The sequence below is a fragment of the Schistocerca americana genome, chromosome X (genome assembly GCF_021461395.2).
Source record: "Schistocerca americana isolate TAMUIC-IGC-003095 chromosome X, iqSchAmer2.1, whole genome shotgun sequence".
Classification (NCBI taxonomy): domain Eukaryota; kingdom Metazoa; phylum Arthropoda; class Insecta; order Orthoptera; family Acrididae; genus Schistocerca; species Schistocerca americana.
Window position 1 is genome coordinate 314,385,760 of NC_060130.1, and position 20,545 is coordinate 314,406,304.

Here is a 20,545-nt window from a genome sequence, read left to right on the forward strand (position 1 = left end):
CTGCTGCAAACATCGTCGAACTGTTCGTGCAGATGGTTGTTGTCTTGCAAACATCCCCATCTGTTGACTCATGGATCGAGACGTGGCTGCACGATCCATTACAGCCGTGCAGATAAGATGCCTGTCATCTTGACTGCTAGTGATACAAGGCCGTTGGGATCCAGCACGGCGTTCCGTATTACCCTCCTGAACCCACCGATTCCATATTCTGCTAACAATCATTGGATCTCGACCACTGCGAGTGACAATGTCGCGATAGGATAAACCGCAATCGCGATAGGCTACAATCCGACCTTTATCAAAGCCGCATTTCTCCTCATTACACGAGGCATCACAATAACGTTTCACCAGGCAACGCCGGTCAACTGCTGTTTGTGTTTGAGAAATCGGTTATAAACTTTCCTCATGTCAGCACGTTGTAGGTGTCACCACCGTCGCCAACCCTGTGTGAATGCTCTGAAAAGCTAATCATTTGCATATCGCAGCATCTTCTTCCTGTTGCATCTGTAGCATGTCATATTCGTGGTGTAGCAATTTTAATGGCCAGTAGTGTAAATTCCTTCCAATATGATTGGTCCTCTTATTCCTAAAAATTTTAATAAGAAAAATTAACCTCATACAATGAGGGCTGAACAGCTGCTGATGTAGATGTATCAGAGACATGGATGCCATCATTGAACAGTTTTCAGGTTTGAGGTTGATTATTAACAAAAAGCAGAACTCCTTATCCTACACACCAACTGTGAAATATCTTCTTCTGGAGCTGGTTCCTCTTGCATTTGACAGTTCAGAAAAGTTCCCCTATCCGTGGCAATATTAGAAATCAAAGTACGCCCATACCCTGGGAAACAAGCATAGGGGAACAAATGGAGGAATCCTGCATCGCTGTGTTAGTCAATGTTCTAGTGGAAATGGTCTGCCGTTGTCTTCGTCTGACATGATATGAAGTGTCAAGTGTGTGTCTCTGTCTTGTGGATGACCGTGGTGAGTGCTTGTGCAGCACAGTGTTGATTTCTGTTATGGATTAAGGGAAGAGAGAGGGTGAAACCCAGTGCTGGCACATAGCCTACTCCTCTCGAATTGCACCAAGCGGGGCGCCAGACTTAATGTCCCTGTCTGACAGTTTGATCATTGTTAACAATGTCACATACCTTCACTTTGTGAGACACTGCAGAGAGATTTGGAATTTAATCCAGGACATTGTTACGTATACTGGGGCTGAGGAACTTTAGGCCACCACCTCTCCTCCTCTTACTGGCCAAATAATCACAGTGAAAATTTTTCCCCTCCAGGATTTGAACTGGTGTATCTCCAAGTCGAGCACCACTGTACAGGTGAGTGTTAATGACCTTGGCTACAGAGGTGAATCCTTGGCAGTATTCCAAACCTGTATTCTCTCCCAGAATTTCTGTGATGCTCATTGTAGCCCCTACTATAACCTTACCTAAAAAGATCCCCACATGCAGCTACATCCACTCCTTTCACAAGAATTTGCAATTGTTCTTATTCTACTAACCATTACTTCACTATTCATGCCTTAGCCTATCACGGACACTCTTCAGTATCCTCTTCTTCCCAAGAGTCTCCTAATCACATTTATGTGTGTGGCATACCTGTCCCCCAACTTTTGAAACACATAAAAACATTATATTTTTAATCTTTTTTGTGCTTGCATTTTAACTTGTCATTTCACCTATAAAATCAAAATAATTGAAAGAGACATCCACATTATGTTTGTGCAGACTTATATTTAAAATGTTTAGTGTTAAATGAACCACACACATTTGCAGTATATTAAATTGCTCAAAAAAAAGTTTTGTGCCACTTTTATGCTTTATATAGTTTGCGTTTTGTGATCAGAAATCTCTTTCTCAATACTCATTTTGACCACAAAATTTGGTATATACAGAAGCCAGTGTAATGGATTTAAAGTAAGTGTGCATTCTCACTGCAGGTCAGTGGAATGCACGGTGTTTCCTATCATGAATGGGACAACGTTTAACTGTCAACACCACAGTGATGTCATCTGAACATTCTGTCACTATTGTGAGATACAAAACACTGAATTTCCACCTTGTAGGGGTTAGCTGTGGTCAACAACAGGTGATGACCACTACTTACAAATTATGGCCCATACTTATCCTAAGAGAATACAACAGAACTGTGTGCTGCGTTTTTGAAGGCAACTGGGAGGGCTGCAACTTCCCAGACAGTAGTACACAATCAGCTCCATTTCATCAAGTTGGCCTCTAGGCACACATTGTGAACAACAGTAAAAACCCCCAGCACCTTCTTGTGTGAAGGTGGTGGACAAGGGAATACCTGGAATAAAGCCTGGATCAGTGGTGTCAGGTTTAGAAGAATATGAAGGTGGCCAGGTACCAGTGTATGCCTTAAGCGTACAATGCAGTGGGTAATTCAGAGGCTGCACTGTATTGGTTTAGGATACTCCAACCTACCATCCAACCCCACAGTCAATATGTTGGCAATTAGCTTGTCTTTCAAGATGATAATGTGCGAATACACTACACCCACCTTGTGAACACCTGTCTCAAGGAGGCAAGAGTTAATCATATGGAATAGCTTGTAGTATATGCTGTCATTAATCTGGCGGAATATGCCTGGGACCAGTTTATACTTACATTGTGTATTCTTTTGATCTCAGTATGGACAGACTTAGCAGTAATGTCTCAGCCACCTTGCGGACAGCATTCCAAGGTGGATCCAAGCATGTTAGAATACATGGGATGTAACAACATGGTATCAAATGTTACCCAGCAGCAGATTTGGTTTCAAATATGTGTACTTTTGACAGATTGCTCTTGCTTCAGTATATATTTTGTTTTTATTTCACGGTAAAATTATGTTTTAGCTTCATAAGGCTTGTTATTTCATTTCTTAGCCCCCTTGAACATAAATCCACGCACTTTGGTAGCCATGCAGCTTATGCAAAACATTTTTGAGCCAGTCATTAAAGGTCTCTATCTTCTTCACATGAGAGAAAAGTGACACTAAACATGTGGTGGATAAAAAAATTTGACTCAAAGAATTCATGATTAGCTCAGTCAGTTTAATGAATGTTGTGTCATATTGGGAAAGAATAAGAGACAAAGAGAAAGTAGGAAAATAATATAGGGAAAGTTCTTAAAGAAAGTTAGGCGACGGGGTGTGGGAATACAGTATGAAGAGGGGCCACAAAATTGACTAAGTAGTGAATGGAGTATACCTGTGTGACAGTTTCAGTCTTCATTGCAGTTGAAGAGAATGCTAGTCAGGGAGGGGGAAGGGTAGTCGATGGTATGATCTAGAGAGAACTGGAATACAGCTACTGTGCACTCTTAAAGAGAGTGAATAGTAATTGTATTCTAGGTTCTCTCACGGGGACAGGAGGAGACATGAACTGTCCCATCCCACTATGTCCCACTCATAGAATTCTCCAGGGAGAAGAGTGGTGTGGGTGAAGTAACCACATTGCTCACACTGTAATCCTACCATAACTGTGCTTTGTACTATACTTGTTCTTTGTGCTTCTTAGTGAAACAGAAGTGATGCACAGAGTAATGTGTGATCAAATATTCTGTGTGAGGAACATTCAAACTGGTTTTGCCTTGTATAATTACATGTTCAGTAATGGTAGTGCTGCAAATGATGTATAAGTAAATTTATTAAGACTTTTAAGTAATTTGACTGAAACTACCGTTTTTCTTTTGCAGCCCAGAAAGGATTTCAAAAGTTTCCACCCCTTCTTGAGTTAGTGGGAGAGAACACATGTTTTGTGCCACGTCAGAGGTTTCTTTTTGCTGTTTTAAATGAGTTGCAGGTAACGTTAATGCATAAAATTTATAAATTTAGCTGCACCAGTTTTTTCCTACACTATAATAGTGGACTACTAAATTCATTTCGTCATCCTCATATTCATTCATAGGTTTCATGTTGATGTGCAGAGAATATACAGGTATAGTAATTATGAGAGAAGTAAATTTTGTTTCAATTTTTGAATCATGAGGTCCATTTGTGGGTATGTGTATTTTTTTATTATTATTTTTAATATTATTATTTTTAAAGACATATGTACTTTTTGGTCTTTACATTTCCAGTTTCCTTCATTACTATTATTGTCAAAGACACTTGTGCCTTTTGGTTTTTACATTGCCAGTTTCCTTGCATTTTTATTTAACATACTCTCCACTTTTTAGTGTATTTCCTATGATATAATTAAAAACTCTCATTTCTTATATCACTCCACAACATAAAACACTTTGGTGTGTAAAATAGAAAAAAAGTTCAAATGTGATGAAAGCAGAACATCAGTAAAATCAGAATTCTTACTTGTGAAGAACTGCATTCAAACTTGGGGCTTGCTGCCCTGAATCAGGTCTTTTGATGTCTTCTTAAATCATAACACAGAAGTGTGTGGTGCTTCCCTTGAAAGGAACATGGGCAGTTGCTTCTCTCTTGTTTGAAATGAGAATGACAATTGAGAGGACAAGCCAGTCACCATCTTAATGATGATGTGACAAGTGATTACTTTCTGGAATAAGAACAGATAAATATCGTAGCCATAGAGACAAGTGTACATGTAAATATACACTTCTGATGCTTCAATGTAACCAGTGCACATGATGTTTTATGCTGAGGAGGACTGACAAGAAAGATAAATGAAGGAAAAAGAATCACAGACGCTTGTATAGAATTGGGTGGAGGTGGAGAAGCAGGTAAAGGAATAGAGATACAAAGCTAGCTGCCAGAGTTACGTTAAGACAGGGGTCATATTTCATGCAAGGAGGGTGAGGAAATTTTAACCAACCAAAAACTGAAAAAAAGTGAGAAAACAGTGGAAGTGGAGTGGGGGATGAGAGAGAGAGAGAGAGAGAGAGAGAGAGAGAGAGAGAGAGAGAGGGGGGGGGGGGGGGCATCTAAGGAATACATTTAAAAAGAAAACAGGCAAACCAGAATAGACTGGAAGGGAACAGTACATACACAGGACAGGAGAGTTCAGTGGTTATAGAGATAGGAGGCTAGATATTATCTAACTGTTGTTCAGGACAAATTAATTATAACACAATGAAGGTTGTAGTGGAGATTTGGATGGTATAGATGTTCTCACAAGCTACTCCATTGTGGATGGCGTGAGGGATGCCACTCAAACCTAGGAATCAAACCATCATACTGAACAGAAAGCAATATGCCTTCAGACCAGAGAAAATGTGGTAAGGATGAAATCTTAAGTATTCACAGGTGTAACCACTACCCACAGAAGCTGTTAAGTCCCAAGTTGTACTGTTTCTTTTGAAGCTGAAATCCAGCAGTACTTCTTATCAGCTGTTGTTGCATAGGATGTTCCTGCTGCCATTTTATTTAAATTGATAACATTTCTCTGCTTGCGCACCAACTCAGCAAACACACGGTTATGTGTAAATGTCCCAGGTGTTCTCAGTAATCAACAACCCTATCATTGTACCTCAGCACTCAGTACCAGTGAACTGTAAGCATGTACAAAGCTTTCTGGTGGACATCATAACTCCATGTGACATTTATCAAGTGAGGCTGCAGTGTGGCAATGCACTGGATTCACATGCAGGAGATCAATGGTTCAAATCACCATCTGGCCATCCAGATTTTGCTTTTCTGTGGTTGTCCTAAACTGCTTAAGGCAAATGCTTGGATGGTTCCTATGAAATGGTTGTGACTGATGTCATTGCCCATCCTTCCCAAGCATCAGCTTTTGTTCTGAATGTGATGATTTCCTCATCAATGGAAAGTTAAACACCTACTTTCCTTTCCTCCATGCAAAATGTTTGTCTTTTTGGGTGTTAACTAGCAACCAGGTCTGGCTTCACATGGGTAGCACCAAGTATCTACAGCCAGATGATTTGCCTGGCATATCGGTAATAAATTATACAAACAAGCTTTCCTTGTGAATCAATCTATCTATTAGTGGAAACTATATCAAAATCTCTATAGTAGTCCTGAGACTGGCTTTCATATACAGACAGAAACATGTTGGGGGACTTAAATTCATCACATTTCAGACAATTTTCCAAAATTTTTATAAATTGTATACACACCTTCCGTATGCATCAGCCTATTGGTGAAAACTGTGTAAAAATCTCTACAATAGTTCCTGAAATTAGCCTTCTCATATAAACAGAAAAATGCAGCAGTATATTTCAGTTTATGATATGCAAAGTTATATGTGATAAAAATTTAAGTATTTTCTAAATGATCCTTAAAGTGTTGTAATATAAATGTGTCTGCTACAGCATAATGTGTGTAAAACCTGGTCAGTGTAACAAAACTAATTTGTTTCACTACTCCTGACACAACAAAGAAATGTGCAAATAGCTCTAAAAAGCAGTCTGTGCCTCATGCTGTGAGCATAGTAGGCAATCAGACTAAAGATATAGCAAGGAAGTTTGTAGTTGTGCCAGATTCCAGTCAGCTTCCAGGTATGATGGTTTCGATAAGAGGGCATTCAATAAGTAATGCAACACTTTTTTTTCTGAAAGCAGGTTGATTTTATTCAGGATTCCATTACATCATATTATTCCCCAGCTGCAAAACCCTATTTTTCAACATTATCCCCATTCAATGTGATGGCCTTACACCACCTTATTGGGATGACCTGTATACCTGAATGGTACCCCTCTACTGTCAGCATTGGAGCCAATGTCTTGCTGCATCAGTGACCACCCCATCCTCCATGTACTGCTTCCTGCAGAGTGCATCCTTCATTGGACAACAGGTGGAAGTCAGAACTTGTGGGTCGGAAGGTGGATGAGTGTGTCAGTACTACCAACAGAGACGTCCACTTGTGCTGTGAGGTGTTTGATTGTATGTGTTAATTACCTTGAATGAGAGTGTCTGCATGTGGCAGACTAGAGAGGTTTGGGTGACCATGTTGCAATGATGACAGACACCTTGCCCAATGACTCACTATGCTTTTTTTCAGTACCATCTCCCCATAGACATTCTGCAAATGCCTTTGAATATCTGGTGCTCTGGTTCCCTGCCAACGGAAACTCAGTGACAGCTCTCAGCTTGGAGCATACCTCTGTTACAGACACCATTTGGAAGGCTACATATAGCACCACCACCTATTGGAACTTAATGAAACTATGGGGGGTTGAAGTGGAAATATTCCACAATTTTTCACAAGACATTCTGCAATTTTTCAACCAGAATTGGCCAAGAAAAAGAGTGTTGCATTACGTATTGAACACCCCTTGTAAATAATCACATCCATGTAGCATGGAGCATGGTAATAGCAAGAGTTGTTAGTGAAAATGCGGGACAGTCTGATGTGATAGTGCTCCACTAGAAAGTGAGCTTTATTAGCTGTATATTGCCAGCAGTTCCGCACATCATAGGCATTTTACACCATCACTCAGGTGTCTGTGAAATGTGGGACAGTAATGATCATAGGCTATCAGTCTTGCTTGCCAATGACAGAGATTTAGAATCCCTCATCTATTACAGCCAGAAATGTTCCTGCTGCTAGTGGGATCATCAAACTGGCAGGGGGAGATGTGGGTGAGCAGGCCAGCAAGAAGTTGCAGCATAGGCTGCCACCTCAGAGTCTAGCGACATTGATGGTCGAGGCTCTGTTATATCACACATTTGCACTTATATCACTGTCATTTGCACTTATAGCACTATCATTTGCACGTGATTTGCACAGCACCTCTGAACCAGATTTGGCTGTTGGCAGGGTCCAGCTGTTTGCCTCCTTGCTGGAAGCAGACTGTAAAGGGGCTGGGGAGGGATCCTACTCCATTGCTGTTCAGCTTTGGTATTTCTTGACGTGTGACTGGCATCAGAAGTTGTACTGGGCTGGCACTGTCCTCAGTGGTGGTGCCGTCTGACACTGTGTGGAAGTTTGTAGGCGCATATTTATGTTCTGCACCAGTCTGGTGCCATTGGCTTCCACTATGAATATTTTTTGGCCTCCTGATGCTGGGGAACCAACCTCCAACCTGGGACATATCCAAAGCTGTGGACACAAATTGCTGTACCCACAGAGGGTATGTGGCAACAGCTGGGCTAATCGTGAGTATGTCACTCGTTGCAGGACCTCCAGGAGTATTTGGCACTTGTGGCCATGCAAAAGCTCTACTGAAATTCCTCCCTGGATCAGTGTGGTCTCGTATGAGGAAGGAATTGAGCCAGGGCATCCGCTTTTCATACAGTCACCATCATCTTGTGCACCTGCGCTTTGAATGTGCAGTTGAACTGCCCCGCCTCCCCACTGCAGGCTGAATGCAATGATTACGTTCAAATGTGGGTTCTGACCTTGTGGGGGAGTCAGGAATCAGGAGAAGGCATTGGCATTTCCATGTTGCACTGCAGGTCAATAATGATTGGTGTACATGTAATTATTTAGGAAGAGGGGCGATTGATAGAGGCATTGAGCTGCCTTTTTCTGGATGTTGATTCTTGGGATCAGCCAAGGAAATTGGAGGTTGGTAACAATGTACAAAATTTTTGGATGCCAAATATTATCACAAGAGTTTTTTTTTTCATTTTGAGAATAATTTGTTTGTGCAGAAGTCAGAGTTTTGGAGGCATATATGATGTATTTTTTTTTTTATACTCATTGCCAGTTTTGTGGGATAGTACTGCCTCAGTACTGTGCTGGGAGCCAGGATAAGTTGCATTGTTGGGTTATACATTGTTAGACAGAGGGCTGACTGGTGTCACTGTTCTGCTTCGCTGATGCTGCTAAAAGGCTCTGAATTTTATCGTGTAACATGGTGGTGTGTAACATGATTATGTCAGTGTGTGAAATCCAAGACATCACTTTGATAGAGCTGAAGCAACGAAAAAAGCATGCCAAATTCAGAAGAACGCAAAATCCCCACAACTGGCTGAGTTTCACGGAAGGTCAAAATTTAGTGTGGATGTCAATGTGAGATGCTTTTAATAGTTTACACAATGAAATATTCTCTCAAAATATGGTAGAAAACCCAAAGAGATTCTGGTCAAATGTAAATCACACCAATGGCAAAAAACAGTCAATACCGTCACTGTGCGATAACAATGGAAATGACATCAATGATGGTGCCACTAAAGTGGAATTACTAAATACAGTTTACTATAATTCCTTCACAAAAGATGATGAAGTAAATATTCCAGAATTCGAAACCAGAACAGCTGTTAGCATGAGTGACATAAAAGTAGATATCTTAGGTGCTGCAAAACAAATCAAATCACTTAAGAAAGGCAAGTCTTACAGTCCAGATGCTATACGAATCATGTTCCTTTCAGAGTATGCAGACACAATAGGGCCTTTCTTAGCAATCATATACAACCGCTCACTTGACGAAAGGTCTGCTCCTAAAGACTGGAAAGAAGCACAGGTCACACCGAAATTCAAGAAAGGAAATAGTAGTAACCCATTGAAACAGACCCATATCACTGACCACAATTTGCAGTAGGATTTTGGAGCATATACTGTACTTGAATATTATGAATCACCTTGAAGAAAATGACTTATTGATACATAACCAGCACAGATTCAGAAAATATCATTCTTGTGCAACACAGCTCTTTATTCCCATGAAGTAATGAGTGCTGTTGATAAGGGATCTCAGATCGATTCCATATTCCTGTATTTGTGGAGGGCTTTTGATATACCGTTCCTCACAAGCAACTATTAATTAAATTGCGTGCATATGGAGTATCATCTCAGTTGTGAGACTGGATTTGCGATTTCCTACCAGAGAGGTCACAGCTCATAGTGATAGACGGTAAATCATTGAGTTAAACAGAAGTGATATCTGGCATTGTGCAAGGTAGTGTCATAGGCCGTCTGCTGTTCCTGGTTTATATAAATGATCTAGGTGATAATCTGAGTACCCCTTAGATTGTTTACACATGACGCTGTAATTTACTGTGTATTAAAATCATCAGCCAATCAATTCCAATAACAAAATGATCTAGAGAGAATTTCTTTATGGTGTTAAAAGTGGCAATTAGCACTAAACAATGAAAAGTGCGAGGCCATCCACATGGGTACTAAAAGAAATCTGATAAATTTTGGGTATACGATAAATTGCACAAATCTAAGGGCTGTCAATTTGACTAAATACCTAGGAATTACAATTATGAGCAACTAAGATGGGAAAGACCACATGGATAATATTGTGGGGAAGGTGAAACAAAGACTGTGCTTTGTTGGCAGGACACTTAGAAGATGTGACAAACCCACTAAAGAGACAGCCTACATTACACTTGTCCATCCTCTGCTGGAATATTGCTGCGCAGTATGGGATACCTACCAGGTAGGATTGATGGAGGACATCGAAAAAGTGCAAAGCGGGGCAGCTCATTTCATATTATCATGCAATAGGGGTGAGAGTGTCACTGATATGATATGCGAGTTGGGGTGGCAGTAACTGAAACAAAGGTGGTATTCTTCGCAGCAACATCTGTTTACGAAATTTCAATCACCAACTTTCTCTTCTGAATGCGTATATATTTTGTTGACACCCACCTAGATATGGAGAAATGATCATCATAATAAAATAAGAGAAATCAGAGCTCGAACAGAAAGATTTAGGTGTTCCTTTTCCCATGCGCGATTCGAGAGTAGAATGGTAGAGAAGTAGTATGAAAATGGTTCGATGAACCCTCTGCCAGGCACTAAAGTGTGAATTGCAGAGTAACCATGTAGATGAATTGGTGCAAGCAGAGGTGAGGCTGTGGCCCTGTCAATAAAGTCAGTCATTCTAAAGGGAGGGTGTCAACGAATTGGTTTCTCGTTGGAAGAAATGTGTTTATCGCCAGGGTGACTATGCTGAGGAATAAGTATGTAGTCATGAAGAATAAAGATGTAGAATGTTGATAATATCTGTTTTATTTAAAAAAGCTTTAAGAGTTGTTACATAAAAAATTCAGACACATTACTTTTTAGCACACCCTTGTAATTTTTTAAAAGTGTTTTGGCACTGGTGGGACCTTTCTTTTCCTTGGTCTTAACATAATAAGTTATTGAATGATCTCATAATGTAAACTGTGTTAGGTTTGCATTTTGTGTAATAATTATTTTTCTGAAGGTATCATTGGATGTCTTTTAGGTCTGGGAGCACTCAAATATCATCTATGGCTTGTGCATGTTTATGGGTTTTGTTCAGACCTCTGTGAGTCAAGATGTCACTAAGGCATTCAACTTCTTTTTGAAAGTGACACTTGTTTATATTACATTTTAATCAATTTTGCTGTAGTGTGTGCCAAAGCCCCAGCAAAAATTTGTAGCATTGTATTGTATTGTATTGTATTGTATTTATTGGTCCAGTAAATCTTACATGTACAGTACAGCACATCAGATATTGGACAGGTCAAAGTATATCTTACAATTAAAACACTTTAGAAAATTATGTTCACAAAATTTTACAGCACTTCATATACTGGGCAAGTCAATGTGTAAGTTATAATTAAACCACATTAGAAACTAGAAGTTTACAACTGAATACGTGTATAAGCCAGTATTAACGATTACAGTATTTGCATGATCCTCACTTAAGCTCTAAGGATTTTTGAGGAACTCTTCTACACTATGAATTGACATGTACACTAGAGAATTACATTCACAGAATTTTACTTCATATACTGGGCAAGTCGGTATACAACTTATACTTGAACCCAATTAGAAACTTGAGAATTACATCTGAATGTATTTATAGGCCAATATTAATGGTTACAGTATTTGCATAATCATCACTTAGACTCTCGAGGATTTTGGAGGAACTCTTCCACACTATAAAAGCAATGTGTCAACAGATATTCTTTTAATGCTGCTTTAAAATTTTTTACATCAGTCTTTACTTTAATTTCTCTTGGCAATTTATTGTAGATAATTTTTTCTTTTTGGCACAAACTGGTTTTTGTATGGAGTACATGAAAGTCAGTTTTCTGTCTTGTATTATGATGATGAACATTTTCATTTTTGGGGAGGATACTAGGATTTGTTATTGTATATTTCTTTATAAACATTGCACTTTCAAATAGGAAAATACATGGAAGGGGAAGAATCACCATCCTTTTAAATAATGGTCTACATGGTTTGTTCCTTTTTATTCCAACCATGATTCTCACTATTCTTTTTTGCATCCTGAAGAGTTTTAGGTAGGATGGCGAGTTACCCCAAAAAGTGATTCCATATTTTAGGACAGAATGTATATTTGAATAGTAAACTGTCATTAGACAGTCCTTATGACAGCAGTTTTCTAGCACTCTCATTAAATAACACATGGTACTTAGCTTCTTTAATATGTTGTCAATGTGAGTTTCCCATCTAAGATTATCCTGTAGCCAGACCCCCAGAAATTTTGTATTAGGCACACTTGCAATATCCATGTCTGACATCTGAATTCTCATATCCTCTTCAATGTTTCTCTTGACATTATGAAAATTTAATGCTACTGTTTTACTTTTATTTATTATTAGTTTGTTTTGGTTGAACCAGATTACAACATATGTTAATGCCTCAGACAGTTTTGTCTGTAGTATCTCTGCAGTCTTCCCGCTGACTAATATGCTTGTGTCATCTGCAAACTGGATAGTGGTATGGTACTGGTTGGTTGATGTTAGGTCATTTATATGTATCAAAAATATGATGGGGCCCAGTACCGAGCCCTGCAATACTCCATATTTTACTGCTTTATAATCAGAATAGTGTCTTATTGATTTATTTTCTTTGTGAAAATGTATTTCTACTACTTGCTTGCGGTCAGTAAGATACGATCTAAGCCAGCTGTTAGGCATACCTCTGATACCAATTTTTTCAAGCTTCTGCAGCAATAGAGTGTGGTCTATGATGTCAAAAGCCGTAGACAGATCAAGGCATATGCCAGTTACTTCTTGTCCACTATCAATTTTTTCGAGTACTTCACCCAGAAATTCATATATTGCTGTTTCTGTTGATTGGCCTTTCTGGAAGCCATGTTGGGTTGTGGATAATATTTTGCACTTTTCTAGAAAATCTAACAACCTCTTATGAAAAAATTTTTATAGTATTTTAGAAAATGTAGACAGCAAGGCAATAGGTCTATAATTGGCTATGTCTTCTTTCTTACCCTTTTTGAACAGTGGTTTTAGTTTCACTGTCTTTAAGCAGGAAGGAAAGACTCCATTTGTTAATGAACTGTTGAAAATGTGGGCTAATGGTATTGCAATGAGGTCCCCCACATTTTTAATGACATAATCTGGAATCTCATCCACACCTGTTGAAAATTTTGTTTTTAACTCTGTAATTGATAGTATAATTTCCTTAGGGTTGGTTGGAGTAAGAAATAGGGAGTTGCAGTTTCTATTTTGATTTGATGGTGTTGTAGCAGGATTTTTATTTGAAGATTTTATGTCAGATAGCAATTTTTCACTAATATTTGCAAAGTATGTATTAAAAGCATTGGCTACTTCTGGATTTGTAATTTTTTTGCCATCTTGGATTACCTGGAGATTTACATTTTGGGAGGTCTCATTTCCTACTTGTTCTCTGACTATCTTCCACATGGCTTTCATTTTGTTCCTGGCCATTTTTATATGGTGATCATTTGTTGTTTTTTTAGCTTCTTTTATGACTTTGAGAAGCACTCTCTTATAATTCTTGAAATGCACCAGAAATTCTTCTGTAACATTTTGTGTTTTTGAGATTTCATAAAGTCTCCTCTTTTCAGCACATGATATTTTAATGCCTTTTGTCAGCCATGTAACATTTCTTTTTTTAGTTTTTAATGTTTGGTTTTTAACTGGAAAAGAAATATTGAAATAATGGGAGAATATTTCCATGAACATGTCAAACTTTTTACATGTGTCCTCATAGTTGTCTATATCATTCCATGTTTCTTTTTTTAGTAAGTGCCTGAAGTGTTCTAGGTTGTGCTTGCTAAAATTTCTACCTTTTCTTGTCATTTGTTGTTCAGTATTTCCTGCAGTCTCTACTGGGAAGTCAATAAACTGTGCATAATGATCACTGAAACCTGTATTCATATTTCCAGATTTGTATAAATATTTATCTGTATTTATTAGTATCTGATCTATAGCACTGCTTGACGATTTGGTGACTCTGGTGGGGAATTTGATAGTTGTATTTATATTGTAGGTTTTTAATAAGGCCTCAAGGTTTAATCTGTCTTTTGAGTTCTTGTTGAAATCTATATTAAAGTCACCAAATATGATGGTTGTTTTACTAACTATTTTTATACTGTTAAGTGCCTTCTCAAGATTTTCAATGAAAGTAGTTACGTTTCCATCTGGGCTTCTATATATGCAAATAACAATTATATTTAAATTTGTCAGTTGTGTAGCAGAAATTTCGAAGTTTTGCTCTTCCCCTAGCTGGTTAGTGAACTTTAAATTTTCGTGTTTGACGTCCTCTCTAACATATATGCATGTTCCTCCATGCATGGAGGTTTTCCTACAAAAAAAAGATGAAAGGGTAAAGCCCTCTATCCTTGTGTGATGTAACATATTTTCGGATAACCAGTGCTCACTAACACATATAACAGACACTTCTTTTAGTTCATCTGATAACAATATTTCTATCTCACTAACTTTTTCTGATAAGGATTGTACATTTTGGTGCAGGAGCATAAATTTCAACAATGACTTATTTACTAGGTTGTTTTGGCCTACCTTATGTTCAACAGCTGCACATGACATACATTTTTAATACTTTTACAATTGAAGTCTTCTTTCCAGAGCGATGTTTTAGAATATGAAATCAACATTTTTCTGGAATCACTTCCCATAAAAAACGTTGTGGTTCTTTCCTGTTTCGTGTTGGGCGAGTTGACTTGTAGTGTGATGGCGTTTCTGCTGTAATTTTTGGAGTTGTAATTTGAGGAACTGCAACTAGGCTAGATGGGGATCCTCTTCTTGCCGCTTCAACACTTCCTGAAGTCATTGGAGTAATATGCTCTTCATTTGAAATTGGTGATTCCATTGCTGCTGCTGCTACAATTGGAGGCTGCACTAAGCCTGGCTGATTTCGGTTTAATTGTTCTATGATTGCATCGCACAGTGCTACTTTCCCTTTCATGTTTCTATGCAATCCATGGGTAGTGAAATCTTCTCTTTTTTGACTGTCTGCATTAATATATGTCACATTGCTGAAGAGCTTACATATTTTCTCGAACTTTCGGTTAGTTGCTTCGATTTCTGCATTCACACACGATGTTTTGATGAGGTCATGTCTCATAGGGATGCTTATTACGAAAACTTTCATGTCCATAACTTTTGCCAATGTTTCCCTTAAAGATCGCAAAGTGAATTTTGCCTCGTTCTTGTAGACATCGTTTGTGCCAGCTAAAATAATGCAAGAGTTACAACTTCCATGGTTACTGTGTGTGTCAATATGCTGAGTAACTTCTCGCAGTGGAGCACCTGGATTCACAAATCCAATAACACTTTCATTTATTAGTTTTTCGTTCATTATCTTTGCCAGTCCTTTTCCATGACTATCAGAAAATAAATAAATGATGCCAGCATCTTGTTTTTTACGTTGACTGTTTTCGTTTGTTGTTTTCGGTTCCGAAACTTTTGTTTGTATATTTGCTTCACTTTGTCTGTTTGTTTTTTCTGATAGCACACTGAATCTGTTTTTGCACACGATATTTGAATCAGTCAATAACTTTCTTTGAGAATTTGACAGTTTACTTTTCACTACCAGTATGTTTGGAAGTTTGCGATTTCGAGGAAAGTTTGATCTGTTTACATGCTTTTCCGCTACCATGCTAGAGTTGTTTGTTTGCACACGTTTTTGTTTACTTTCAGTTCCTTGCAACAGTTTTTCTTCAGATGGCTGTATTCCATGATTTACTACACTCGATTTTTGCACACTGTTTTTTTGTATTAAAGTTACACTGCTTCTTTGAGTTTTATCTTCCTGGATAGAGTTTTCTTCGGTCACTGATTCCCATTTTCCTATGGAGGCCGTGTCTTCTTGCTTCCCGTATTTTCCCGATTGAATTTCAGATATTCAACCTCTATGAAAGGTTTCAGTGTTCAATATGACACAAAAACAAAATATTAGAAGGTTATGTGAAAAATTAATTGTAGACTTTTTATACGTTCATTTAGCTTTGATATCTCGTCCTTACAACTCATACACGATTTCTTTTTTCCATCAAATTTTACTTTTTTTTGCGGAGATACACGATTTACTTTAACACTAGCTGTCATCTTAATAAGTAGTATTTGCTTTTGGATGTTTTATAATTAGCTGTTCTAAGTAACTTCGGAAAATGTTGGTGCACTATCAGTTCTGAGAAATAGTATGTTGTATCTGTACAACTTGAAGGGCATGTTAATTACCATGAATTTCTATGACTGTCTAGTGGCAGTTGCAAAGGTCTAGGACAAATACAGGCCATCACATAGTTTTGACACAAATTCTTCTGGCCATGGAATGGAACGGATATCAATGTCCAACAGTGCTTGTACAGCCGTTCTGAAACGTTGCAAATTTAGAAACAACAATTTGGTTTGTGAAACTTCCAGCAATGTTGCTCATTGACTATTCATGATATGTGTGAGGATATCTCGTTTCACTGAGCAGTTTAACTCACTTTTGAGATTCTGTCACAATGCTATTGGGACTGGTTGGCTAGGAAGTAATGAGGTGTTTGCAGAAGATTTTAAGTTAATATAAGCCACATAATTGTTGATGCACCCTAAACCCAGAGGAAAGAGATCAGAAAGTCCAGTGCTTAGTGATCCGAACTTATTTAATGCTACTGTCACAATATGATGTTAGTGTCATGTATTATTTGAAACCCAAGAGTTGTGAAAATGTCTGCCCCAAATACTTTTTGTGCCTGTACTATACTGTTACTGTAGATTCACTGCAAAATACAATGAAATGTTTGCTATAGGATTTAAATCTTTCTGATGTAGGCTGAAATGATGGTGAACCAGTCTGGGCATAGGCCTTGTCATTTATGATAGCAAGTGGCGCACTGGGATTTCGAAGAAAATTTAATGATTGATTGTGAATTATTTATAGAAGAGAGAACTTTTGTGGTCATTCTGTAAAAGGAGTCAGCTGTGGGAGAAGGACATTTACACTGTATTTATGTTGTCAGGACTCAGCTAGTAGGAATGACTAACTGCAATACTGGAGACTTCCGCCACATGTACCTCTTTATAAAAACATCCACAGAGCATGTTCTTATACAGGCAGTGAACATGAAAGTGATTTGAAAATCAGTTAGGACAACCTGGGTATGTAGCCTTCCTATTGTTACAGTGAGGATAGGCTGACGAACGTTCCCATGAAAACTGAGACACACTAGTGTGATCGACTTTTGTCCAGCCTGCTTGGCTTGTTGCTCAATGATGGCCTGCTGCTGCCTTTTGTTATTGTGTTTGCTGTTCCTGTTGTTACATTTGAAGTTGCAGCTGTTGCTGACACATTTTCATGAATCCTGAATCCATATTAACTCAAATTTGAACTGCTATTCTTATTTGTGCACTGAGTTTGAGTCCTAGTTGCCACTGCATCACCTCATTAGTGTAACAAAAGTGATTTATTTCACTGCTCTTTAAGCAACATAAAAAAAATAATAAATAAATAAAAACCAGTCTGTAAAGGAAAACAAATGGAACTAAGGTAAACTGCTTGGCTTTTGTGGACTCCTCCATGAACCATGGACATTGTCGTTAGTGGGGAGGCTTGCGTGCCTCAACAATACAGATAGCCGTACCGTAGGTGCAACCACAATGGAGGGGTATCTGTTGAGATGCCAGACAAACGTGTGGTTCCTGAAGAGTAGCAGCAGCCTTTTCAGTAATTGTAGGGGCAACAGTCTGGATGATTGACTGATCTGGCCTTGTAACACTAACCAAAACGGCCTTGCTGTGCTGGTACTGCGAACGGCTGAAAGCAAGGGGAAACTACAGCCGTAATTTTTCCCAAGGGCATGCAGCTTTACTGTATGATTAAATGATGATGGTGTCCTCTTGGGTAAAATATTCTGGAGGTAAAATAGTCCCCCATTCGGATCTCTGGGTGGGGACTACTCAGGAGGATGTTGTTATCAGGAAAAAGAAAACTGGCATTCTACGGATCGGAGCGTGGAATGTCTGATCGCTTAATTGGGCAGGTAGGTTAGAAAACTTAAAAAGGGAAATGGAAAGGTTAAAGTTAGATATAGTGGGAATTAGTGAAGTTTGGTGCCAGGAGGAACAAGACTTCTGGTCAGGTGAATACAGGGTTATTAATACAAAATCAAATAGGAGTAATGCAGGAGTAGGTTTAATAATGAATAAAAAAATAGGAATGAGGGTAAGCTGCTACAAACAGCATAGTGAACACATTATTGTGGCCAAGATAGATACAAAGCCCACGCCTACCACGGTAGTACAAGTTTATATGCCGACTAGCTCCGCAGATGATGAAGAGAGTGATGAAATTTATGATGAGATAAAAGAAATTATTCAGATAGTGAAGGGAGACGCAAATTTAATAGTCATGAGTGACTGGAATTCGATAGTAGAAAAAGGAAGAGAAGGAAATGTAGTAGGTGAATATGGAATGGGGGTAAGGAATGAAAGAGGAAGCCACTGGTAGAATTTTGCGCAGAGCATAACTTAATCATAGCTAACACTTTGTTCAAGAATCATAAAAGAAGGTTGTATAGATGGAAGAATCCTGGAGATACTAGAAGGTATCAGATAGATCATATAATGGTAAGACAGAGATTTAGGAACCAGGTTTTAAATTGTAAGACATTTCCAGGGGCAGATGTGGACTCTGACCACAATCTATCAGTTATGAACTGTAGACTAAAACTAAAGAAACAGCAAACAGGTGGGAGTTTAAGGAGATGGGACCTGGATCAACTGACAGAACCAGAAGTTGTAGAGAGTTTCAGGGAGAGCGTTAGGGAACGATTGAGAAGAATGGGGGAAAGAAATACAGAAGAAGAAGAAGAATGGGTAGCTTTGAGAGATGAAATAGTGAAGGCAGCAGAGGATCAAGTAGGTAAAAAGACGAGTGATAATAGAAATCCTTGGGTAACAGAAGAGATACTGAATTTAATTGATGAAAGGAGAAAATACAAAAATGCAGTAAATGAAGCAGGCAAAAAGGAATACAAACGTCTCAAAAATGAGATCGACAGGAAGTGCAAAATGGCTAAGCAGGGATGGCTAGAGGACAAATGTAACGATGTAGAGGCTTATCTCACTAGGGGTAAGATAGATACTGCAAACAGGAAAATTAAAGAGATCTTTGGAGAAAAGAGAGCCACTTGTATGCATATCAAGAGCTCAGATGGAAACCCAGCTGTAAGCAAATAATGGGAAGCAGAAAGGTGGAAGGAGTATATAGAGGGTCTATACAAGGGCGATGTACATGAGGACAATATTATGGAAATGGAAGAGGATGTAGATGAAGATGAAATGGGAGATATGATACTGCATGAAGAGTTTGACAGAGCACTGAAAGACCTGAGTCCAAACAAGGCCCTGAGAGTAGACAACATTCCATTAGAACTACTGACGGGCTTGGGAGTGCCAGTCCTGACAAAACTCTACCATCTGGTGAGCAAGATGTATGAGACAGGCGAAATACCCTCAGACTTCAAGAAGAATATAATAATTCCAATCCCAAAGAAAGCAGGTGTTGACAGATGTGAAAATTACCGATCTATCAGTTTACTAAGTCACAGCTGCAAAATACTAACCCGAATTCTTTACAGATAAATGGAAAAACTGGTAGAAGCCGACCTCAGGGAAGATCAGTTTGGATTCCGTAGAAATGTTGGAACACGTGAGACAATACTGATCTTATGACTTATTTCAGAAAAAAGATTAAGGACAGGCAAACCTACATTTCTAACATTTGTAGACTTAGAGAAAGCTTTTGAGAATGTTGGCTGGAATACTCTCTTTCAAATTCTGAAGATGGCAGGGGTAAAATTTCTTTCCCCCAATTTGTACAGAAACCAGTTGGCAGTTATAAGAGTCGAGGGAAATGAAAGGGAAACAGTGGTTGGGAAGGGAGTGAGTCAGGGTTGTAGCCTATCCCCGATGTTATTCAATCTGTATATTGAGCAAGCAGTGAAGGAAACAAAAGGATAATTCAGAGTAGGAATTAAAACTTTGAGGTTCGCAAATAACATTGTATTTCTGTCAGAGACAGCAATGGACTTGGAAGAGCAGTTGAACGGAATGGACAGTGTCTTGAAAGGAGGATATAAGATGAACATCAACAAAAGCAAAACAAGGATAATGGAATGTAGTCGAATTAAATCGGGTGATGCTGAGGGTATTAGATTAGGAAATGAGACGCTGAAAGTGGTAAATGAGTTTTGCTATTTGGGGAGAAAAATAACTGATGATGGTCAAAGTAGAGAGGATATGAAATGTAGACTGGCAATAGCAAGTAAAGTGTTTCTGAAGAAGAGAAATTTGTTAAAATCGAGTATAGATTTAAGTGTCAGGAAGTCGTTTCTGAAAGTATTTTTATGGAGTGTAGCCATGTATGGAAGTGAAACGTGGATGATAAATAGTTTAGACAAGAAGAGAATAGAAGCTTTTG

At 38.6% G+C, this 20,545-nt stretch overlaps 1 protein-coding gene across 1 annotated transcript in view; it reads left to right on the forward strand.

Moving 5' to 3' along the window:
- The window catches only part of LOC124555989 (KICSTOR complex protein SZT2-like), a 332,080-nt gene that overhangs the window by 220,394 nt on the left and 91,141 nt on the right, over positions 1–20,545 (forward strand). Inside the window, exon 28 of the mRNA XM_047130034.1 lies at positions 3,714–3,820. Within this exon, the coding sequence (XP_046985990.1) occupies positions 3,714–3,820 (107 nt within the window). The remainder of the gene's footprint in view (positions 1–3,713; positions 3,821–20,545) is intronic.